Here is a 23,751-nt window from a genome sequence, read left to right as displayed (position 1 = left end):
ATTAGCCTGTTAATATAGATTTCCCACCTCCGAACACTTCGGGAAGGATTCGCGATGATTTATCATTCCTAGAAATCTCTTTGCCCTTCACTTCAAATATCCTCCAGTGCTGTGGGGTGAGAGGGAGCAGGACGGAGGGGCAATAGATTAAAAGAGGCAAATTGATCCGGACTGTTGCGGCTGAAGTCCAGAGAAACACTTTTGCCGTGCTCACGGGGAGCACCTTTTCCTTAACCAACATTTACGGCGCCACCGGAGCGTCTCGCAATAAAGGGATTTATCCTCAGAACTTGGGCAAACCGAGCCCGTTTCCCCGCGTCGCCGGGGCTGGAGCCGCACCGAGCTCGAATCCCCGCGTCAATCCCCGGCCCCGGGGCGAGGGAACAATCCCGAAACCGCCGGGTTTGGGAAAACACGCGGAAAATGCGCGTGGGGCGGGGGGGGTGCTGGGCGCGCACCGCGGGCACAGGGATGCGAGGGGCGAGGGGGGCGCGGGGCGCTGCGGACGCGAGGGATTCCTCCTCCTTCGCCCCCTTTCTTTTCCGCGGGCAATAAATTCAAGGCTATAAAAATCAAAGAAAGCTAATGTAAGTTTTATTAAACTATTTAACCATCGCGGGTTTCGGGCGTTCTGTGACAAAGCCGGATCAGCGGCGCGCTGTGTTTTTACTGGCCTTGTAAAGTTAAAGGAAGGCTTCTGATTTCAGCGAGGTGGGGAACTATTTTAGCTCCAGCGAAGCGCCCCCGATGATGCCGCCAAACACGCGGACATATGTTCATATGCAGAGATATTTTTAATACATTTATATATATATATCTCTATCTGCAAGCACGAAGTCGAAGACAGGCTTTGGATGCACCCGGGGCTCGGCAGCTCCCTGGACAAAGTTGCCACGGCACCTCTGGCGTTTTGAATTTCATATTTACCCACATTATTTTACCGTGTTAACGATCCATTTTCCCCCATCCCAGATGGTTAATTATTTATAACGCCCTCCCCAGCACTCCTGCTACCTAGAGCCATCTTTCTGCTTTACAAAAAACGCACATACGTGTGTGTTTATGTGCGTGTGTGCGACTGTAATGAATGTATATGAAATCACGCGAGGAGGGGGGAAGTGGGGGGCGGTTTGTACTTATTCTCTGTTTTTCCCTATCGTGCTCCGGAGCCCGAGCGGCAAAGAACAGCTTTTATCTCTATTCCCCCATGGTCGTTATTAAAGGCGAAGCGAGCCCATCAGCATCTTTCTTTAACAGAAAAAAAAAAAAAAAAGACACCCCCCCCCCCCTTTCCGACCCCACCCCATAATATTCCAGGAGCAAACCTAGGAAAGGGAGATATTTACGAATATCAGCCCCGGCTTTGGCCATCCGGGGGCTTTTTTTTTTTTTTTTTTTTTTTTTTCGAAAACTCCTGACGTTTTGCAACATTGCATAAACATAAAACAATCCATCCTTGATATGGAATGCAAGGGCGGATGACAGCGCAGCGCAGCCCCCTCGGCTTCGATTGATTTACGCCGAGACTGACGCTTTATCAGGCACACGAAAAAAGTTTGACCAATCATTTCGCTGGGAGCTCACAACACAGCAGCCCAACTGTACTTTGTTGGCTGGGAAGTTGGAGAAGGGGGTAGAGTACAAATCTAGATCTGTCCTATATATATATATATTTTTTTTTTTTTTTCCCTTCACTGAACCGTGCTTTGTATGATGTCTGAGAATGTCCATTTCTGGGACTCTTAGCAATTATTATGTCGACTCCATTATAAGTCATGAGAGCGAAGACTCGCCTTCAGCTAAATTTTCGTCTGGGCAATATTCGAGTTCCAGGCAAGCTGGGCACAATGAGCATCTAGAATTCCCCTCCTGTAGTTTTCAGCCAAAACCTCCAGTTTTCAGCGCCTCCTGGACTCCTTTGAATCCACATTCTTCTGGTACCCTTCCTGCCGTCTACCATCCATATATTCAACATCAAAGCGTCCCATCTGAGAGCAGGTACCTCCGGAGCTGGCTGGATCCAGTACCCAGGGCAGAGAACCTCCCCGGGCAGGGATCTGTTAAGGCAGAGCCGCTGCTGGGCCGTCCCGGGGATGTCCATAAACAGGGAACACAGGAGTACAATTTAGAAACTTCTGCTGCAAGGGAAGGGATCGTTTCCAATCAAAGGCCCAGCTTCGAGGACAATAAAGTTTGTGAAGGAAGCGAAGACAAAGACAGGACAGATCAAAGTAAGTTATAAAAGTGAGGAAGTAAACAGTATAAAAGCTGGAGGAGGTGCAATAAAAGGGGACAATGCTGCGTTAAGTTTAAAATCGGGGCTTAAAGAAAAGTCTCGGCTTTGCTGGTGCCAGCCTAAGGGGAGAGGTGGGGAGGGGAGAGGGGTGGCATTGTCTCTGCCGGGAAATAAAAATAAAAATAAAAATGAGCGTCGTCTCTGGGCTTAAACGGAGTCCAGAGCGGACAAAAGCTGGAGCGAGTCACCCTCTTTCCTCCAGAGCGCTGGCTCCGGCAGCAGAGACGCTTTAGTAAGAGGGAGGAAACGCGCGGGTGCGGGAGCTGGGAAGGGAAGGGACGGGAAGGGACGGGAAGGGAAGGGAAGGGATGGGGGGAACCGGGGAACGTCGGGGAGACGGGAGAGGGGGAGAAGGTGGAGAAGGGGGGAAAAGAGGCGAAACCGCCGAGGAAAAGTTGCCGCGCGTGGGGGGGAAGCGAGGAGCAGCGGGGGCTTTGCCGCGCCCGGAGCATCAGCCCGGGGCCACCGCGCTCCCTCCGCGGCTCCCGCCGGGCTCTGCTGCCCGTGCCCGGCGTTTGTTCCTCGCCTTTGCTTGTCCGTTTGTGGGTTTAATCGTTCGTTTATTAAACGCGACGATATTCCGGGTACGAATAATTTCAAAGCCACACTCCTTCCTAGTTAAAAAAAAAAAAAAAAAAAGGGGGGGGGCGCTTCCAACTTAATTAGCTTTTATATCAGCTTTTATATCAGCTTTTATTTGTGATGTAGCCAGATTGGGGAAACGCTTAAACTCCAGCAGGCGCTTTTTCGGCGAGCTGGCTCGTCTTTTGCCCGTTGGAATATAGAAAAGGACTCGTTCGCCTTGAAAATATTTAACAATGCCATCAGCAAGGCGATTATTAACGCTAATGATGATACCAGCGTTGCTAATGATAACAATGCGTTCGAGTGAGGAAGAATCGGTACCTGCACCTCGTGCCTGCCCGGCTGGTACCTGGTTTGCAGCTGGAAGGTGAAGCCCGGGCAGGAGGAGAGAGGAAAACTTGGCTTCGCCCTCCCAGTAAAAATCTTTCGCAGGGAAAGGCGAACTTTTCCCGGGTGGCAGAGCAGGAGCCCCCGCCGAGGGTGGAACTCCTCGGGACGCCCTGACATCCTCCTTCCCTTTCAATCAACGCCTGTTTTCTTTTTCACTCGGCGTGGAACAGCCACGGGGTTTTTGCCATGGCAGCCACAGGATTAAAAACACAGAATATTCTGGCCCCCGTGATTTCCTCCCCTCCTTGTGCAGGATGTTATGGTGACATATATATTTTTTTTTCCCTACCGTTTAACTCGCGCACAGACACGCACTCACACACTCACACACTCACACACACACTCACACAAAAAGAAAGTCCTATTCTATTGTGCTGGGCAGAGATCCAGAACAAACTGCAACCGTGAGGTGAATGATTGGAGAGAATTAAATCTCCGGCTCCTGTGCTCAATGTCCCTGAAATTGAAAATATAAAAATCTTGTCCAAGAAAATGTTATTAAGTTCTAAGTGAGTGCAGGGACCCGCGCGAGGAGGACGCTGTGTGGTTTCCAGGGCGTGTGGTTACGACGCGTATTTTGTTTTAAATAATAGTTTAATTTGGGCTGATGTTGAGAGTCTGCCAGGGCTGGAAGACGAAGCTGTTTTGCAGAAAGTCCTCCCTCCCATTTCCCCGACTCTTTCCATTTTTGAAAGTATTTCTTCGTAATGGATCTCTGCCCCGTGCATGGCGCAGGAATCTCTTAAATTATTGGCTGGATTTTAAGGAAAAGACGTGCCAGAACCGCTTCCCATTCGCTTTCCTGTTCGGGGGTTTGTGTCTAGTGAGTAGATAAAGCAACGCTGGCGTTTAAAATGTATTTTAACGATCCAAAATACGACCAAAAAAAAAAAAATAAACCCAAACCGAATAAAAACCTGTTATGAAGCACGGCCCTCCATTGCCATTAAAGGATGGGTAGCAGGATTAACAGTATCAATTATTAACAGCTTTCTTCCTCTTTAATATTTAATTCTGCATATTAGATCAAGTCAATTACATTAAGGAAATAGCCGTGCAAATTTGTAAGAGGCAGTACTTACAGGGCAAGATTAACCGGATTATTTTTTTTAAAAATATTCAATATATTTCATTTTACGTGGAGGAAACGTTGCGACGGCGTGTGTGTGTGTGTGTGTATTTATAACGGTCCATTTAATTGGTGTAAAGGTTTATGGCTTCAGTCATAATTTCAGAGGAGGCAAAGGAAATAAAATAGAAATACGTGGTGTGTCCATAACCCTTCGTTTTACTCGTTCCCGCCTCTCAGTCACCCAACGGGCAGCCGATATTTGCATGTGATTAGTGACCGGTCCATTATTTACCCTAAACCCACTTCACCTCCGGGTGCGACCTTCGCCACTCTGGTGTCTGGGGGGGTGGCTTTGGTCCCAAAATGTTGGTTTTTCCCCCCCTTCCTCGCCCTCCACTAATCCCTGGAATGTCCTTTCTGCGAGATTCCCACGGAACTTCTCCCACCCGCGAGCGTGACGGGCAACCTTTTATTTATTTTCTGGCCTCGTTTCCAGCCCTGCAAATGTCCGTGGCTCGGGGTGACACTGTCCAGATCTCCTGCAGCAGCGTCCCTGCAGCCTCAGAGGATGTTTATTGTATCGAGACCGGTTTTTTTTTTGCCACAAAGCAGAAAAAAAAAAAAAAAAAAAAAAGGGCAGGATTTATAGGATTTATGAAAGGTTCCTCCAGCCCTCCTCTCTCTCTCTGCCCTTTTCCGTGCGCGGCGCGTCCGTCGAAGTAAATCTATGAGTAAATCTACGGACACGTGGGGAAAACGCGCCTCGGGAAAAAAAAAAAAATAAAAAAAATAGAGATATATGTAATTTTCGCCTGGGTTTCTTTGTAGCCGAGGCGCAGATGGGGCGCTCTGACAGCCTGGGAGGGGATGGGGGGGTTTACCTGGCACGGAGGGACCTGCGGGAAAGCGCGGGGGGGGGAAATTCTGGCATGTGTGAGCCCAGACATCCGTGTGAGCCCGGGCACGGGTGGGCACGGACAGGGTGGGCACGGACAGGGTGGGCACGGCCACGGCTCTGAGCCCACACAACGCGCCCCCGAGTCCCCCCCAAACTCGGGAGGGACTCGGGGGGCCTGTGGAACTCAGGGATCGGGCCCCCCACCATCTGTGCCGAGGATTCCAAATGATTTTCCTGCGGCCTCTCCCCTCCTCCCGAGCCGCCCGTATGCGCGTGTGGATAACCTGAATATTTGATGGCGTGATTAAAAACCTTCTGAGAAACACTCGGGGGCTGCGCGGTATTGATCTTGCTGCTGCTTTTCTTTCAGCCAACCCCGCTGCCAGCTGGCTGCACGCCCGCTCCTCCCGGAAAAAACGATGCCCTTACACCAAATACCAGACCCTGGAACTAGAGAAGGAGTTTTTATTCAATATGTACCTGACGAGGGACCGTAGACACGAAGTGGCCAGACTCCTCAACCTGAGTGAGAGACAAGTCAAAATCTGGTTTCAGAACCGAAGGATGAAAATGAAGAAAATGAACAAGGAGCAGGGCAAGGAATGAAAAAAGCAGAAAAGCAGCAAACCCCCCCCCCCTCAGCCCCTTTCCCCCTGTCCCAGGCTCCTCGGCAGCTCAACCCCCCTGTAGCGCTGCCGAATCCCCCCGAAACGAGGGAGAACACCCCCCTCCCCCTTTTTTCCCCCATCTCCACCTTTGCATGCGACATGTTGCTTATTATTCTTTCTTCCTTTTGTTTTTTATTTTTAAACCTTCTCAGTGCTGCCACTTAGGAGGCAACTTAGCCAGAACTGCAGCTCCTTTTTGGGGGACACACGCTGGGTTTTGTTTCTCTTTTCTTGTTTTCTTTTTCTCTTTTTTTTTTTTTCCTTTCTCCCCCCTCCCCTTCTCTCTTTTCCTCTCCCCAGCAGTGTTAACACAGCGCAGGCTCCCGTTGGAGCGGCAGCTTTCCCTCCTCGCGTTTTCTCCATGGAAAACACACAAAAAAACCCCCCCACGCCGGCCCAAACCCCCAGCAAAGCTGGCTGCCTTTCTTTCCCCACGTGAGGACAACGATTCCCTGGAAAACAGGCGCTCACCCCACTCCCACTCCCACGCCGAGCTGGCCAAGCAACCAGACGATTTAATTAAAACTACTCGCAGGACAGACACATTCGTAAGACTCGCCTTTAATTGCACCCAACAAATCATTTGCAATTCGCCAACTTTATCCCGGGGTAGCCGGTTAATGACAGCCCCAGCTCCCAACTGGGGTTTTCCCCCCCCCTCCTCTCCTCCATCCTCCCCCCCCTCCTTCTCCCCTCCCCGTTATTTTTTACTTTTTTAGCTCGTTTGATTCTGCGGAATTTTTGTTCCCGTCGTGCCGTGGCAGAAATGGGACTTTGACCCGAAAAGTTTAGTGGGATCTTCACAGGCGAACCTCCTCATCGGGTAGTTTTATACTGGGGCACTTGGAAGAAGAGAAAAGACGGGGAGGGAGGCGAGCGAGAGTGTGCGGGGGGCACTCTCAGAGCCGCATTGTAAATTATTTAGGAGAAAAAGGGGCGGAAGAACCCCTGCCAACTTATCCCTAACTTTTAGAGAAGAGAAGAATGGGATTTTTTTTCTAGTTAAAAAAAAAAACAAAACAAAACAAACTACCTTAGTAGAGCTATCAGGGAGGGGAAGGTTGTGTTCTTAGCGCTAGATATTTATAATTTATTGTGAATTGACTTTTCCTAAAGCAGTAGGGCTGTTGCAGAGATAAAGTGCCAACCCCAGCCTGTGCGTGATTCCTTCCCCCTCCCGTTCGCTGAGTCGCTTTTAATACTTGAATGTCGCTGGGGTTTTGCTGGGTTTGGGGGTTTTTTGAGCTCCCGGAGTGTTTTCCCCCGCTCCCCTCCGGGCCCCGGGGCCTCCCCGAGGAAGGAACCTCGTCCCGGGGGTGGCACCGGGGGATGCGGCGGCTCCTCCGGCTGCCTCCCCCCCTCCCTAATCCTCATCCTGAGCCCCAAGAGGAACAAATCTGGAGCTCTGCGGGCTCGTGTCCTGCGGCCGGAGCCGATTCCCCGTGGGAGAGACCCGCTGCAGGTCCCGCCCGGGCGGGACTGGGCTCCCCTTTATCTCTGTAAGACTTCACTTTGTTTTGGGAAGGGAGGAGGGAGGGAGGGAGGGAGGGAGGGCCGGGTTTGGGGGGGTTAGTTCCAGTCGCTGATATGGTGGGTGTCGTAAACCGTGTTCGTGGTTGTGTTTCTGTGAGTGTTGAAGCTCGTTTTCTGTTTCTACCGTGGCTTTTGAAGTATGCGAAGAGTCCTGCAGTTGATAGTGGACGGAAAAAATATCGAAATAAACCTCTGTCGTTTCCTTCGTGTGCAACTTCTGTATATTCAGCTGCCGGGAGGCTTTCTAGGAACAAGGCGAGTGCAAGGTGGCTTGTTTTAATAGGGCGAGGGGGGGAGAAAAAAGAGAGAAAAGACATTTTTTCATGAAGGAACCAGCGCGAACCTGTTTGCAGAAGTGACTTGTGTATCCTCAGAGCCAGGTTTGGCGAGACCACTTTTATCTGCTGAGCAGAGGCTGCTCTGGGAAGGAGCGATAGGCAGATTGGCGGGGTTTTTTTGGAAAGTGTTCCTGCTTTTTTTTTTTTTTTTCTCCCCCCCTCCCTCCCCGATCCAGAGATAAGAATCGCCTCTGAAATTTCCACCGCTTCAAATCCTCTGAAGGGGGCAAAAAAACCCCCCCCAACCAACAAAAACCTTCCCCTGGACAAGAAACCGGAGCTTAAGTGTTTAAGACCATTCCTCAGAAAGTTGGTTGAGTTTTAGTGTGGTTTGTTTTTTTTTTTAATGCCCAGACTTTCCCGGGAAGTGGCTCCTTGGGGGCTTCAAAATTTAACTGTTCTCCTGCCGGAGGGAGTTCAACGGAACCCAACTTGGCTCGGCGGCTCGAAACTAAATTAAGAAAAGCTGTTTTCAGGAGACATTTCGAGCCGCGGGAGTCGGTGGCAGCAGGACGGTTTTCCCTAAACGGGGATTTATTAAAAGAAAGAGAGAAAGAGGAGAGAAAGAGATAATGGGTCGAAAAACACGTTTTAGCTGCGTTTAAGCTGGGCAAAAAAAATTCCAGTTTCGTTTGATTCTTCCCAAGGATGGATGGATTTCAGATCTGAGTTGGTTTGTTCCTCGTATCTCGAGCTGAGTACGGACTTGCCTAAACCTTCATTACTATATTTTTCAGAAGCTTTTCCGTGAGTTAATTGACGTTTTGCAACCCATCGGCCACCAGGACTTAGAAACCCTTTTCCTTAGAATTGTGGTAAAGAGCGGATATTTTTAAGATGACGATATAAGGTTCTTTTAAAATAGAATTTAAAATGTTAGCTCATTTTATTAGGAAATATGCTTACTTTAAAAAAAAAAAAAGAAAATGTTGGAAAAAAAAAATTGTCTTCTGTAGCATCAGCCCGGATGTATTTTCCAGAGATGTTTAATGCTCCAGAATAAAAATCGATTTTAGAACAACAGCACCTATATGTCATTGTGTTCTACTGCTTCGTCTAAAACCTCAGCAATATTTGCGTTGTGTTTTCCTGCTCGTTAAGGGTGTTCCGAGGATTCTTATTTTTGCTTATGTTTTAAAAAAAAAAAAAAAGTCCAGAGGGAATGGAAATAATTCCCCTGTGGAGCAGCAGCGTTTCCTTGGTCCCACCCAAACTTGCTGCTCTCCCGATTCTTTTTATTGGGATTATTATTTTATTGTTAAAGGGGAGGTGGGGGCTCCCCGGTCCCGTTTCTCGGGGGTCTCTCGTTTGTTTGCCCGGTTGTTTTTTGAGGGTTTCATCCTCGCCGTCCCGCATCGGCCTTTGGGGACGGGATAAAGTGGATTTGCTGCCTTTGCTTTTATTCGCCCGAGGAAAAAAACTTGGCTGAAGGAAAATCCGAACCCCCAAAACCGAGCAGTGGGGAACCCCCCACCCCGCTTTCCCTTCTGGCATCACCTCGGCTCCGACACGCGGCTCCTTTTTCCCGGGGCTCGACCGGCGGTTCCTGGAATTCCCTCCCGAAATTCGTTTGACGTTTTATTGCTCGTGAAGAAACACAAGTGCTCGGAAAGCGCTTCTATCCCTGTATTTTAAAAAATAAATAAATAAACCCCACACCAACCCTGAGACCTGCTCAGCCCTGCAGGAAGCAGGTAGTGAGAAATATAAGCAGGGATCCCTCTCCACTAATTTTTAACATAATGGGCGCTCTAAAGGGCAATATTTCACTTCTTCTTTTTTTTTTTTCCCTCCCTTTAAAAAAAATCCTTTCTTTTGGGGCAGCCCTGAAAAGAAAACAAAAGAAGAAGAAGAAGAGAGATATTTGGAGCTTACAGAGGGAAGAGAGAGAAAGGGAAGTAACTTGTCATAAAAAAAGGAAAATTCAGTGCAGTGTGCTGCAATAAAAGAATATGACCGCTATAAAACTTTATAGGGTATAAATTTCTGAAGGTTAAGGAACTAAACGGCTGTAAAGGAAACAGTGCAAGAAAACTTTCAGGAACTCCTAAATTACTCCAACGACTTGGGAATGTGGGGAAACCCGTCGTGTAAATGCTTTTGCTTCTGCTTCAGTCACAAAGTTCTCCTCTTCTTCTTTTATTCTTTTTTTCCCATTAAGGGAGGGGGTGGTTAAAAAATAAGGGGGGGGGGGAAGAGAAAAGGTGGGGAGGGACTTTTGCTAATTTATTCTTCTCTTGCAGATGCCGTGAAAATCCAGCGCTCGGGATGATTCCCTTTGTTCTTTTTATTATTATTATTATTATTGTTATTTCTCCTTATTATTTTTTTTGCCTTTTTTTTTTTTGCCTTTTTTTTTTTTTGCCTTTTTTTTTTGCCTTTTTTTTTTTTTTTCCCTTTAAAGTAATTCCAGGCCGCCAGAATTCCAAACCACGCACAACAACACCACCACCCCCCCAGGCATAGGGGCACCCCCCTCACACCCTTCGAAGTTCTGGCGAGACGTCTGGGCTGGGGAAGGGTTTTATGAGTTTACAGCCCTGCTCCTTCTCCCCTTCTCCCTCCTCCGGTCCCCCTTCGGCAGCAGAATGACCAATTGTTTAGTCTCGGAATTTGAAACAATAGCGGGTTTCAAAAGCCAACCCGCTTTGCCTCTTTTTTTTTTTTTTATTGTCGCCACGGTGAAGCTTTTTAAAAAAAAACCAAAAACTGAAAAAAAAAAACAGAAAAAAAATAATTAAAAAAAAAAATCCAGGGCTACGAGGATAAAAAAACTCGATTTTTTTTTAATTATTTTTTCATTTAGCTTTTTATCCCCCCTTTTTTTTTTTTTTTTTTTTTGTTTTCACGGTTTTATCTCCCCGGGTGTGAACGGGACACTCCCCCCGCCCCCCCACTCCCCCCAACCCCCTCCCGGTTTTTTTTTCCCCCCTGGATTTTCCAAGGATTCCCTGCAATCCCGGGCGCGGACGCGAGGTGTCGGCCTTGCTCCACGTTACACGGCGCGTCCCCCCCCGCGCTCCTCCGCCGAAAAACACCTTGATTCCCTTCTCGGGGCCGGGTAAAACCCCCCCATCACCCCCCCCCGGTGTAAAATAAACCATTCATTTCAACCCTTTCCCCCCCTTTTTATACGTGACATCTCTTTTCCTCCGCCCCGGTTCAATTATCCCAGGTTTAAATAAAAAAAAATTAATAATTTAAAAAAAATATTAAAAACACCGACTGGGAGGAGGAATTTGGAATGTTCGTTTAGAGAGGGGGATGATAAAAAAAAAATCGGGGTTTTTTTGTCATTTGTGGAGGCGGGAGGGCGGTTTAATTATCCCAAAACCCCCCAAGATTTACAAGAGGGTGGCTCAAAGATTTCGGGGAAAAAAGGACGCACAGAATCAGGATTTGGGTTTTTTCCCTCCCTGGCTCTTCACTTTTGCCGTTAGAGTGATCTCTGCTTTCTGGGCTCCGTGTTTTATATGTTTTATAATCCCCTAGATATAATCCCCTGGACATAATCCCCTGGATATAACCCCATATAACGGCCGAAAAAAATTCCCCCCACCCAACAAAAGCAGAGCTGCCGCTTTTTCGAAGTTAAACGGGGCATTTTGGGTGCGTTTTGCCCCTTCTTTTGGCGACCCTGCTGCTCTTTGCTCAAGACTAAATAGGTTTAGAGATATTTTTAAAGCGCCACAAACCAGCAAATTAATCCGAAATGCCCTTTACCAGCACGGTTTGGGCTCCACATAAACACATCACCGAGGCAGGAGCAATAATGGCAACTTTTGATTCCATTTACTTCACTTTTATTTCGGCCTTTTTTTTTTTTTTTCTTCTTCGGAATTGCGGGAGGGGGAAAAAAAAAATATAATTATTCAGACGTTCTGATCCTTCGGTCGGAAGGAACCGTGGCAATAATTTCAATGTGGGGTTTTTCTCTCTCAATGCGGGTGTTTTTCTGACTCGATGTTTCTGCGAAGTTCCATCAGGAAACCCTCGATAAGACGCGTTCTGGGGGGGGGGGGGGGAGAACGGAACAATTTAAACCGGGAGGCGAGAGAGGCAAAGTTTCGGCATCTCCAGCCTCTGTTTAACCGCTGTAAAATGAAATACGGAAAGGGAACAGAAAGGGAAATTAAGGAAAACCTTGCCCTCGTGTCATTCAGCAAAAGGCAGAACAGCGAAAACTTCAGGTTTGCCCGGGAAAGGATTTGGGGCTTTTTTCCTTTATTTTTATTTTTTTTTTTAATCCTATGAATTCCTAATAAATCTTTCCTCCGCCGGGTATTTATAAATTATCTCTGGCGGACACACACCCGTCCCCGCTCGGGTTTTTTTTTTTTTTTTCCCTCGGAATAGAAACATTTTCCTTTCATCGGGACCCCGAGTCCGGTGCGGGGGATGATTTAGGATCAGCCATTGATTTCTGGGGCAGCGCTGAGTTCCCGTCGCATCGCCACCGGCAAATTCACATAAAAATGTGAACTTCCAAGACCAACTTCCCGGCTCCTGCAGGAACGGGAATTCCGGCGATTTTGCGCTTTGCAAAACTTCAAGGGACGAGCTCGAGGCTGTAAATCCGCGTGGAAGAAGAAGCTTCTTTTCTAAAATTACTTTGGTCGATCCAGTTGTTGGGTTTTGGTTGGGTTGTTGTTGGTTTGTTGGGTTTTTTTTTTCCCCTTGAATATTCCAGCGTCCCGCATCCCCCACGCCGGAGCTGCAGAGCTCTATTTACTTCTGTGCACCATTTCGGGGCTTTTTATGTGCGAAGATGAAACCCAAATCTGCTCAATCGACAATAAAAGTGTTGGGAAAAATAAAATGTTAACTTGTCTTTTAGGGGGGGAGAAAGCCTTAATTATACCACTGCAAGTACTCCCAACAACAATAATTACTTGAAAAGGCTCTTAGACTCGGCTGAAATTATCCCTACACAAAATAAAGGAAACGTATTTACTTAAATTATTTCTCTAAGGATGGTTTTAAAGTTTTATTCCGTTGCTATCTTTGTTTTCTTTCCTTCCCTTTCTTTCTGCCTGTCTTCATTCCCTGCCTATTCCCACTCTTGATTTTAGTGGATTTTTATTTTTTCTCCCCCAGAGCCTTGGCAAGACAGACTGACCGAAACATCCCAACTTTTTTTCCTCTTTTTCCACGTCGTGGAGGTCGAAAATTGTCCCCCAGCTGAAGGCAGGGAGGAGCAGAACCCCCTTTAATTCACCTTTCTCCGGGCAAAACCCGCGCAGAGGGATGCGACGGGAAGCAGCAGAAGGGCAAAAGGGTGGGAAAGGGGGGAGAAAAATTAAAAATAGAGGTTTAAAAGAGTGCCTTTAACTCGTCTTGGAAGGTGGAAGGGTTGGAGAACATTGCGAGGGGCTTGGAGGGGCGTCCTGGGGGTTGAGAGGCTGGGGCAGCGCTGGGGCCGGGGAGGGTTTGGAGTCGTTATTAACTGAAATACGCCTCGGTAATATTTGCTGACTGCGAGAAATGAATTTGAAAATCTACCCCCTGTGTGTTTAGGCGGTGGAAAATTGCAGCGTTGGCATCTTCGGGGGAAGTTTGCACCGTTGTTACCAAATGCCAATAAACCAGAAAGCCTCTCTCTCCTCTCTCTCCTCTCTCTCCTCTCTCTCCTCTCTCTCCTCTCTCTCCTCTCTCTCCTCTCTCTCCTCTCTCTCCTCTCTCTCCTCTCTCTCCTCTCTCTCCTCTCTCTCCTCTCTCTCCTCTCTCTCCTCTCTCTCCCCTTTCCCCCCGGTTTTCCTCAGCAAGGACGGGGCGAAATAAAGAAAGAAATGGAAGTTGTTGAGGAGGGGGCGAGCGGGGAGCGGCCACCGGGCGAGGTTCTGCTCGGGGGGTGATGAGCGACACCAGACTTGGAGTTCCCCATCATCCCCAACCGCATCTTGAGCGAGTCCTCGGCGGGGGAGGAGGAGGAGGAGGAGGAGGAGGAGGAGGAAGGCAGGGAAGGGGCTGCGGGAAGAGCCGCGAAAAGTCAATGTTATATATGAAAAACTATAATCATTTTAATTCAATATTGACACCCCGACATCTCGCCGTAACGCGGACGGGTCCAATCGAAACCTCTGCTTTATGGCGGTGGAGGAACGAACTCGTAAAATCCTAACGGCTTTTATGTAGTGCGGTATAAACAACAACAACATCCCCGGCTTTATGGCGTTTTATAGTTTGTTAAACAGTTTACAGCCTTTTTTGGGGCTATTACAAATGCAATTCCCTTCATGCGATAGTTAAACCTTTATCAATAATAAGGAAATTGATCATTAAAATGTTAAATATGACTACCTCGTTTGTTTTAAAATATGTTTAGGGTAAGAAGCTGTATGATTTGATAACTTGTATTAAAATACCAATTACATTTATAGGACCTTTTAAAACTGGTAGCAATTAAATCGTGTTCTTTTACAGTTTTCCAAAGCGACCCTGACATTTAAAAAGGCTAAAACTGCCTCGTTAAAATTTCGAAATTAACGACTGCGAGCGCTTCTCTTTAATTTTCCAACACTCCCCAAAAATCAATCTTTTGGGTGGTCTAGGTACGTGATTTGTTGTGAGGCGAGCGATATCTCATTAATGTAGGTAGTTAAACATATTTAATCCGTATATTCACCCCACCTCCTTCTCCCTTCCCCTCTCACTCCCTCTCTCTCTCTCTCTCTCTCTCTCTCTCTCTCTCGCTCCCTCTCCCTCTCTCGCTCCCCCTCGCTTGCTTTTCCTTCTTTATTCTCTCACACTCTTCCTTTCACAATCATGCGGTGCAGAGTCCGTGTGGAGTAAGGAGAAGCCAATAGGATGAGGTTTTGGTAATAGATGCAAATGATCATGAAAAGACACTGCAAAATATGAAACAACTCATTTGCGCTGAAGTAAATCACTGAAAACTGTTTATGAACTGGCATCTCTTCTTGGAAATGTAAAGCGAGAACTCTTTAAGTGGCGATTTTTTTTTTTTTTTTTTTTTAGGGGTGGGGGGGGAGGAAAGAATTCAATATCATGCAGGCTTAGAGTTTTGATTATATCCTCCTTTTATATTCCTGGAAATCACAAACTGTCGTTGCTTAGCATCTTAGCGCTTTCTTTTTTTGCTAATAGATTCCCGTGGTCTGCTTTTGGTTGGCTTCTCTTTTTGAGTTTGGGTTGGGTTGTTGTTTGTTTTTTTTTTTTTTTTTTAAAAAAACCTTTTTTTTTTTTTTTTTTTTATAAATATTTTTCTTCCTTCCCTTCCTCCAAACCCGACCGCTTCTTATTTAAATTAAAATGAGCTCTTATTTCGTCAACTCACTCTTCTCCAAGTACAAAACCGGGGACTCCCTGCGCCCCAACTACTATGACTGTGGGTTCGCTCAGGATCTCGGGGGCAGACCCACCGTGGTGTACGGCCCCAGCACGGGGGGCACCTTCCAGCACCCCACCCAAATCCAGGAGTTCTACCACGGAGCGTCCTCGCTCTCCAGCTCCCCTTACCAACAGAATCCCTGCGCCGTGGCGTGCCATGGGGACCCCGGCAACTTCTATGGCTACGACCCCTTGCAAAGGCAGAGCCTCTTCAGCGCCCAGGAGTCGGACTTGGTGCAGTACACGGACTGCAAGCTCGCCGCCAGCGGCCTCGGGGAGGAGGCGGAGAGCTCCGAGCAAAGCCCTTCTCCGACCCAGCTCTTCCCTTGGATGCGACCGCAAGGTGAGGCGAGCCGGAGAAAGGACGGCGAGGAGGCATTTCCTGAGCCCGCGAAGTCGCCCTCTCGCTTTTGCTTCCTCGCCCCTCTCGGTCGCTCGCTTTTCTTTTCGCTGCCTTTTTCTTTCCCCGCTGACTGTATTTTACTGCTTTATGGGGGTAAACTTTTGCACTTGTAAATTGCTTTATAGTTTAATTACCCTGAAGGAGACCTTTTCTTCTGGGGGCTGAGCGAGCCGGGCTTTCTGTGGAAGGAAGCGTCCTTAAAGTTTATGGCACTTTTATAGCCTTAAAAAGCCCCTTCATTTTTGTTTGGCGTTTGATTTGGGATCTCGGCGGTGCTGCCGGTTCTCCCGGGGCCGCGGCTATTTATTTATTTTTATTTTATTCGGGGCCTGTTGGGGTTTATTTTTCTCTCTCTTTTGCGGGGGTCCCGAAGTGCCGGAGTGTGTTGTTGTTGTTGTGGTGGTGGTGCTCGGGGTAATAATCAGTGTGCAAGTGCAGCCTGCTCGGGGTGGGCTGGTGGGTGACCCCCCCCTCCCCTCCCTTTCTCCGCCACCATCACCCCTTTCCTTTATAACCATCTTCCCTTTGAAAATATTCTCCGGGAGCCTTTCCCTCGCCCTCTTTGCTTCCTGCCTTGGCTCCCGCGAGCCCTTTCTTCCTTCCCCCTCCCCGGGTGTGAGTGTGTGGGAGCGGGTGGGAGCCCGCGTGTGGCTTTTCCCGAGCCTGGTTTATGTATCTCTCAACCTCCTTCTCTCTCCTTCCCCTCTCCCACCCAACCTTTGCAATCCCCCAGCAGCCGCTGGACGGAGGAGGGGGAGGCAAACCTACAGCCGCTACCAGACGCTGGAACTGGAGAAGGAATTTCTATTTAATCCCTACCTGACCCGCAAACGGAGGATCGAGGTCTCGCACGCCCTGGGATTGACAGAAAGGCAGGTCAAAATCTGGTTCCAGAACAGGAGGATGAAATGGAAAAAGGAAAACAACAAAGACAAGTTTCCCAGCAGCAAATGCGAGCAGGAAGAACTGGAAAAACAGAAAATGGAAAGAGCCCAGGAGGTGGACGAGGAAGGGGAAGCACAGAAGGCGGACAAGAAATAAAAGGATTTTTGAGGACTGAAAGGCAAGCGCTGCTGGGGTGGCAGAGCCCCCGAGCCCCACGTTAATGGCAGTTAATGTAAGGGAGGGGTGGGGAAAAAAACCCCAACAACAATGCATAGAAAAGAGAAAGGAAAAAAAAACCCCTTTTATTGCTGTAAAACAATATAGCTGTAAGCACCACTTTCCTGATTATCCTTTGATACAATGAACAGTATGCAAAAGTGATCGGGAGCTCTCTCCTGCCTTTTGCCAGTTATTAACTAGTGGTAGTGTAACGCAATAGCTTATGTAAAACATGACTGTGAAATCTTCTCTCTCTCTCTCTCTGTCTTTCTCTCTGTCTCTCTCTCTTCTTTCCTGGGGGGTGGGTTGGTTAACGTAGCTTTCAATGCTAGAGGAGTTACGTGAAATTACGTTCGTGCACTTTTTTTTTTTTTGAAATTTTATTTTTTTTTTTTTTTCTTTTTCCACCTTTTCGGTTGTGGTTTATCTGTATGTACCGGAGGTAGCTACTGAAACAAACATCCCAACAACATGAAACTGCCTATTTATGCTCTAGTTATCTCTCTCTTCCTCCCTCTCTTCCTCTCTTTGCTTTCCCTGTTCTTCTTTTCCTTGGTTCGGTCTTTTTTTTTCTTTTTTTTTTTTCTTTTTTTTTTTTTTTACCCAATTTTTAAATGTCTCTTCCAAAAAAGGGAAAAAAAAAGAAAAAAATACCAGAAAAAAAAAAAGCGTTTTTTCTCTCCTTTAGTTAGCATGCGCACAGTGAAGCAAGTCGTAAAGTGATCTTTAGGTTAACTGTGAAAAAGAATGTATACTGTATACGTGAATTACTTTATTGGGGGAACTAATGATATATTTTGTTGTTCTTTCATCACTTTGTTCTATTGTCTAAACCTGGAAGCGGCGGAAGAAAGTTACAATAAAGTTTACAAGCGAGAATTCCGTGACATCATTCTTTTTACCCCGCTCCGTTTCCTCCAGGACCCACTTTGATAGAAAGGAAATCAAAGTCAATCGTGGCGGAGCCGCAGCCGTGGCCATCAAAGCCCTTCCTCGCCCGGAGAGCGGCCGGGGGGCTGCGGGCCCGGCCCGAGCCGGGCTTTGGGGCCGGGGAGCTGCCGCCTGCGAGCCGCGGGCAAGGGGAGGAGGGGGCCGGGGCGACTGCCATGGCTTCTGCTCCTGTTGTTGTTCCCAACAGTTCCCGGCTGCTGACAGGTCGGGAGGCCGGCTGGAAATCCTTCCTCGAGAGGTAACGTGCCTTCTTTTGCTTTGGTGGTGGTGGTTGGTTTTTTTCCCTTCTTTTTTCCCCCTTCCCTTCCCTCCTTTCCCCGTCTCTCCGGGCCCTCCCCGCTGCCCCCGCCAGACTCAGCCCAGCTCTGGGTCCCCTTTCCTTTCCTTTCCTTTCCTCCCACTCATCTCGCCGTAAAAAAAAAAAAAAACCACATTGTCAGTGGCGCAGCTGAGCCGCTCTCTGCTCCTTCTCTCGGCCGGAGAGGAGCGCGGGGATGCACATAACCTTGGGAAAGGAGAACCGGCGCAAAGCCCAGATGCACATCCACCATTGTCTGCTTTTCCTGCCTGGAAACCTTTTCTTTCTGCGCGTCCCCCTCCCCTTTAAAAAAAAAGAACAACCAACAAACCCGAGGCAGATCCCATTTTGGAAGGTCTCTCTGCTTCTCCAGCAGAAAGCAAATCAGCCAGCTGGGAAGGTTTGACTTCTGACTGTAATTGAGTCCCGCAGAACCGCTGACACGCCAAACAAGGGATCTGTGCGCTCTTTATTTTTCGCGACAAGAAAAGCAAATGCCAGCTCAATACGGAGCTCAAAGCCTGTGGCACTGGAATAAATTAGATATAGAGCTGAATGGCATTTGGGGAGGGGGGAACAGAAGCCTGAAACTATTAGGTATCAATGAGACATTTGTCTTTTTTTTTTTTTTTTTTGGGGGGGGGGGGAGCGAGGGTCAAGGGGGGAGAGAAGGGAATTACGTACAGTCTCGTGAAAAAGTAGCTCGGGGCCGAGGAAACGGTGCGAAGGAGGGAATTTTAGAAGGGATCAATAAAGGGATAAATAGAGCTCCCTTCCTTTTCCTCCAGCAGAGAGAGACCGAGAGGGAGTCGCTGTTTTATCAGCAACGTGCTTTTTTTTACACCACACCCCCCCCCCCTCCCCTTTTTTCCCCTCTCTCTTTCTCCCCTCGGCCTGAGCTGAAAACTGATTACAGGTTGCTTATCGACTCCGGCACAATTTCACCCCTTTCCAGCATAGATCTTGGAGGGTTTTATATCGCATCAATTATTTATCATATTTTATAAATCCAGCCGCACAGTCTCGTGCCCCCGAGGAGGGGGCGGGCGGCGATTGGCGCCGCAGCAGCCACGTGCCCGCGCGTCACAAGGGCCGGGAGGAAAAAGGCTCCTTTTTGGTGTAAATCTGGACTCTAATTCCGTAATATATCACGGTACCTCGTAAAACCGACACTAAAACGTCCCGACCTACAAATCACCCGGCCAAATTATGAGTTCATTGTATTATGCGAATGCTTTATTTTCTAAATATCAAGCCGCAAGTTCGGTTTTCCCGTCCGGAGTCTTCCCCGAGCAAACTTCTTGCGCTTTCGCCTCCAACCCCCAGCGAGCGGGGTATGGGGCCGGATCCACGCCTCCCTTCGCCGCCTCCATGCCCGGGCTCTACTCCAGCGGCAGCGCCGTGCACCCCCAGCCCCCCGGCATGTACTCCTCGGGGTACGGCCTGGAGCCCGGCTCCTTCAACATGCACTGCTCCCCCTTCGAGCAAAACCTCTCGGTGATGTGCCCCGGGGACGCCTCCAAGCAGAACTGCAGCAAAACGGAGCAGAGGGACTCGGATTTGCAGAGCGACGGCGGCAACTTCCGCATCTACCCCTGGATGAGGAGCACAGGTAAGCCCCGGCCTCCCGAAAGGAAAAGCAGCGCGGGGTCGGGGGAGGGGGGTTAGGGGGTGGGGGGAGTGTAAATTATTCCATGGCGTGCGCGGGGGGTGGCGGAGGGGGAGGGGGGAATTGTCCCCAACTCCTTTCATGACGTCTCACTGAAAACGCATCTCCAAAAGAGAGAGGCAGAGAAGCGACTACACCACCACCCCCCCCTCCACCGCCACCCCCCCCCCGCCAGAAAGCCATCCTTTTAGCTTTAAATATTTATTGGTGTCGCCGGGGCCGTGGATGTGCCGTGCAAAAGGCAGTTTGTCTCGGAGGGGACAGAAATAATGGCCAGCCCCTTCTCCTCCTGTATTTACAGGGTGGAGGCTGCGCTGCCCCCGTGTAGGTAGAGGCGCGGGTTCTGGAGGAAGCTGTTTATGGGAAGCCCTTGCAGGCTCGGTTTGTTTTCTGTTAGATGGCCAACCCTTCGCTTGCCGGCCCCTCCGAGCGTCCCAAACACGGGGACCGAGCGCAGCCCTCAGAACCAGCAGCACATCGGGGCCTCCTCAGCCCAAAGCTCCGCTCCCGGCTCGGTGACGCTCCGGCCGGAATCCGGAGGGATGGAGGGAGGGATGGATAAAGGCGGGGGGGGGGTTGGCACGTTTAGCTGTGCCCTCAAAGCATCACACGTTGGGGAGGGCACTTTTGGGGACCTTGGGGTGCTCGACGTGGCCCTGCTGGGGGGGCTGGGTGACCCACGCCGGGTCACGCTGCCCCCGCACACGGGTCTCTCAAACCCTCCGCCTTCAGTCACCGGCGCGCTCCGTCTGAGGGTATTAATGTCAATTAACATTCAATAAATATCCATTTCCCTCGCCGGGAGCGGGCCCGGGGGTCCCGGCTCCCCCCGGGCCCTCCTGCTCTGGGCCGGAGCTCCGGGACACGTTTGTCCCCCTGGGAGCAGCCCGGGCCGTGTCCCAGCACACGCGTGGTGCTGTTTACACTCGTGTGATCCTCAGGAGGGGGGGAGAAAGGCGATGCTGTCCCTGCTGGGAGAGGGGGGAGAAGGCGTGAGCTCATTTTCCAGCCGCCGGATTGCGACTTGAGAGCATCGTCCCCCGCGGGCGAGACGCTCTCCACCGCCAAAAAAAATTCGGGAAAGGCCTCCTTAGGGGTGCGGACCAACCTCCCCGCGAGGCAGAGGCGAAAGAAAACAGCCGAGCAGCCAATGTGGAGCTGCTTCTAAAGGCAGGAGTTACCCTCACACTTATTTGGTGGTCAGTTCTTTCCATTACCTGCTCCATAATTCATCCACTTTTACAGTTGATTTATCAAAGACCAAATATTTCTGCTCGTAAACACTTCACCTCTGCTTTTATCTGACTTTAGATTTAAGGAAACACCCCCCCCCCCTCCTTGCTCACCCCTCTTTTAGCCCGTGACTCTGCGAGGACCGACCCTGGAGATGGTTTGGAAACGGGGCGAATGCTCGGAAGAGCCCTGGATGCTCCCGGATCTGCTGAGCCTAAGACCAGAAAAACTCGACCTGGGTCGTAAAAGCGGGGTCCCCCCTCCCACCCCCCTTTCCCAGGGCTCCTCCATGCCCACTGTGCGATCCTGCTTGTGGAATTTCATCAGCGAGCAGAGACAGAGTTGTCATCCCTATTCAGCAGCAGTTTATGGCTCTTCCCTCAGCGGATTTTACAACCCGCATTCCACGACCTGCACAGTTTTACTTTACAGCTAGCCTGGCTATTTTGCCTTTTTTTTTCCTCCCCTCTCCTCTTAATGACTGGATCTTTTCTTCTTTTAAAAAGAAAGAGAGCTGGGGTGGGGGGGGAAAGAGGGGAGAAGAAGAAGAGGAGTCCGGTGGAATGCGTGGAGGAGAGGCCGAGGGTTGCTCACCATCCCCAGTGCCCTGGGAAAAGAACATGTTCTGCTGCAGACATACACAACATTTACACAGAACACAGAGCCAGGATCACAAACACCATATTGTAGAATAATTTCCAATCAGACTGCAGGAAATGTCGGGTGGAGGGGAGAATCAGGAGCTGGGCCCTTTCCAAACCCCGCTCGCAGGCGGTTGGAGGGTGCTGGGGGGCCTGGGGCGAGTGTTGAGTCACTTCTCGCCTGCACACCCCCCAAAAAGAGCAGCCTGGGGGGGAGAAGCCTCTCTGAGAGCCCCAGAAGTCACCCCTGGGCCCAAAACATCCCCTGAAATGATTAAGACCATCACACACCTTCCAAGCAGGCATCCCGATGACAGCTTTAAGAGAGGACAAATAGTTGGATTGCTGTAGGTAGCAGATGTCTCTGTCGCTCTGCTCCACTGTATTTCTCCATTTATTCGCCAACCACCCCGATTTTCTGGTGTCTAAATTAAAATTAAAGCAGGAACTCAGAGTCTGACCGGGGATAGGAGGGCAGGAAACTTTCTGAACTTTGTTGTTCGCTCACAGACACGCACAGGCACACGTATGAAAAAAGCACTGCCCGCTTTCCCGGGAGGAAAGGAAGTTAAAGCTGGGGTGGTTTGGGGGGCTGAGAGCACAGAAGGTGAGCTGGGAAAGCCTCGAGCGGCAGGAGCTGATATTTCCAACAAAAAAGAAGGGCTGGCCCGGGTCGTGCAGCTCCTCCGAGGGTTTTGCCCCTCGTGGCGCGGCAGGGGCCGGGTCGGTGCCAGGCTGCACCCAGAGACAAAAGCGAGAGGGCGAACGGAACCAGCGGCCCCAAAATCATCCCCCCGCCCCCCCGGCTGACCCGAATCTGCCTTTTATTTCCCAGGCACCGACAGAAAACGCGGCCGCCAGACCTACACCAGGTACCAGACCCTGGAGCTGGAGAAGGAGTTCCACTACAACCGCTACCTGACCCGGAGGAGACGCATCGAGATCGCCCACGCGCTGTGTCTCACCGAGAGACAGATCAAAATCTGGTTCCAGAACAGGCGCATGAAGTGGAAAAAAGAGAATAAAAGCGCCTGCTCCGGCTCCGGCGGCCAGGAGAAACCAGACGCGGAGGACGACGAGGAGGAATGAGAGGGGAGAGGAGAGGGTGGATGCAGGAAACGCGGATGGAATCCCAGGCGGGAAGAAGAGAGGGGAATAAAAAAAAAAAAAGACTATGTATAAAAATAGAGAAATGATAAGCGCAGAAAGAATTCCAAACCCTAGGAGTGATACGTCGTGTTTCCTGACACTGAAAAAAAAATACTACCTATAATAAAGTCCTTTTTTTTTTTCTTTTTTTGTACAATAGAATATCTACCTATTAAATGTGGCTTTAGAGTCAGAATAGACCCATTTTTCTATGTGAGCCTTCCTCTAGTACCCGTAATTTGTAAATCTCCGTTTGTACTTCGCTGTGTACTTTTTTTGGGTAAAAAGAAGTAACGTGGTCGTGGTTTAGCACCTTTAATTTAGAAAATGTGACCTGAAAGCCTGAATGCAAATCACACTTAGCCGATATAGTCCTGTACAGAATATGGATTATTATTATCCCTTCTCCCTGTAACCTCTGTGGTTCTTTTCTCCTTGCTGTGCTCTTTTGTCCGTGTATATTTTTACCTGGGTTCCTTCGTTGTTCAAGTCTCTAAGGGGGAGGAAAAAAAAAAAAAAAAGAAAGATAAGAAAAGAAAAAAGAAGAGGAATTAATATTGTGCTACGTAAAATGTTGTATATCAAAGTAGCAAATTATTTAATGGCGACGCGTTGCTTTTTTATTATTATTATTATTATTATTATTTTCCTTGTCTGTGGTTATTATTCTTCGAAATAAAACGGAAATCTCCAGTAATCCACCAAGGCGTTGGGTGCGTCCCCCTTTTCTTATTAAAGATAACACACGGGGGGTTGAAGCACCTTTTTTTTCCCGTGCAAAATAAATGAGATAAAACATCCTTTCCCCCCCATCCAGCCCCTAAATTTCAATCCTTTTCTTTGAGACGGACAACCCGTTCAAAAGATTATTTTTTTTACAGTGGATTTGGCGCTTATATTGAGATATAATTGATATTCGGGGCTCTCGAAATGCGGGCTGGTCTCTTTTCTGTCCCTCCCTCTATGACTGCGCTGGTGCTGCTACTGAGAAAGGTAAGAGCAAAAAAGAGGAACGTAAAGAGCCCAGAATCAGCCCAAATAGCCTTTCCGCTCCCTATTTTAATTCTCTTCCTCTCGTAACTAATTTACAGAAAACCTGTTTCGCCGCGCCTTCAGTAATTTTATTTTTTTCTCTTTTTTTTTTTTAAGATTCTCCCTCCTCCCTTCAACGGC

At 49.0% G+C, this 23,751-nt stretch overlaps 3 protein-coding genes and 1 long non-coding RNA gene across 5 annotated transcripts; 3 read left to right on the top strand and 1 right to left on the bottom strand.

The window, feature by feature from the left end:
• Positions 1 to 1,566: 1,566 nt before the first annotated feature.
• Positions 1,567 to 6,179, top strand: HOXB9 (homeobox B9). The gene is made up of 2 exons (XM_032711595.1): positions 1,567 to 2,231; positions 5,612 to 6,179. Exons 1-2 carry the CDS (start codon positions 1,724 to 1,726, stop codon positions 5,845 to 5,847), a joined length of 744 nt encoding a protein of 247 aa, XP_032567486.1. The 5' UTR covers positions 1,567 to 1,723; the 3' UTR covers positions 5,848 to 6,179.
• An 8,828-nt stretch (positions 6,180 to 15,007) lies between these two features.
• Positions 15,008 to 17,516, top strand: HOXB8 (homeobox B8). 2 transcript variants are annotated; one of them, XM_032711598.1, is made up of 2 exons: positions 15,008 to 15,473; positions 16,270 to 17,516. In XM_032711598.1, exons 1-2 carry the CDS (start codon positions 15,053 to 15,055, stop codon positions 16,572 to 16,574), a joined length of 726 nt encoding a protein of 241 aa, XP_032567489.1. In that variant the 5' UTR covers positions 15,008 to 15,052; the 3' UTR covers positions 16,575 to 17,516. The 2 variants fall into 2 exon arrangements, with proteins under 2 accessions (XP_032567489.1, XP_032567487.1); XM_032711596.1 differs by having other exon boundaries at positions 16,267 to 17,516.
• A 1,451-nt stretch (positions 17,517 to 18,967) lies between these two features.
• Positions 18,968 to 23,129, top strand: HOXB7 (homeobox B7). Its single transcript, XM_032711601.1, has 2 exons — positions 18,968 to 19,498; positions 22,265 to 23,129. Exons 1-2 carry the CDS (start codon positions 19,096 to 19,098, stop codon positions 22,516 to 22,518), a joined length of 657 nt encoding a protein of 218 aa, XP_032567492.1. The 5' UTR covers positions 18,968 to 19,095; the 3' UTR covers positions 22,519 to 23,129.
• On the bottom strand, positions 19,101 to 22,157 carry LOC116798905. The gene is made up of 2 exons (XR_004360963.1): positions 21,721 to 22,157; positions 19,101 to 19,415 (listed from the first exon to the last, which is right to left on the bottom strand). It is a non-coding gene; the product is annotated as an uncharacterized LOC116798905 (long non-coding RNA).
• Positions 23,130 to 23,751: the final 622 nt, after the last annotated feature.

This window comes from Chiroxiphia lanceolata, chromosome 26 (genome assembly GCF_009829145.1).
Source record: "Chiroxiphia lanceolata isolate bChiLan1 chromosome 26, bChiLan1.pri, whole genome shotgun sequence".
In the NCBI taxonomy this organism is placed as follows: domain Eukaryota; kingdom Metazoa; phylum Chordata; class Aves; order Passeriformes; family Pipridae; genus Chiroxiphia; species Chiroxiphia lanceolata.
This window is presented reverse-complemented; position numbering and strand designations above follow the sequence as displayed.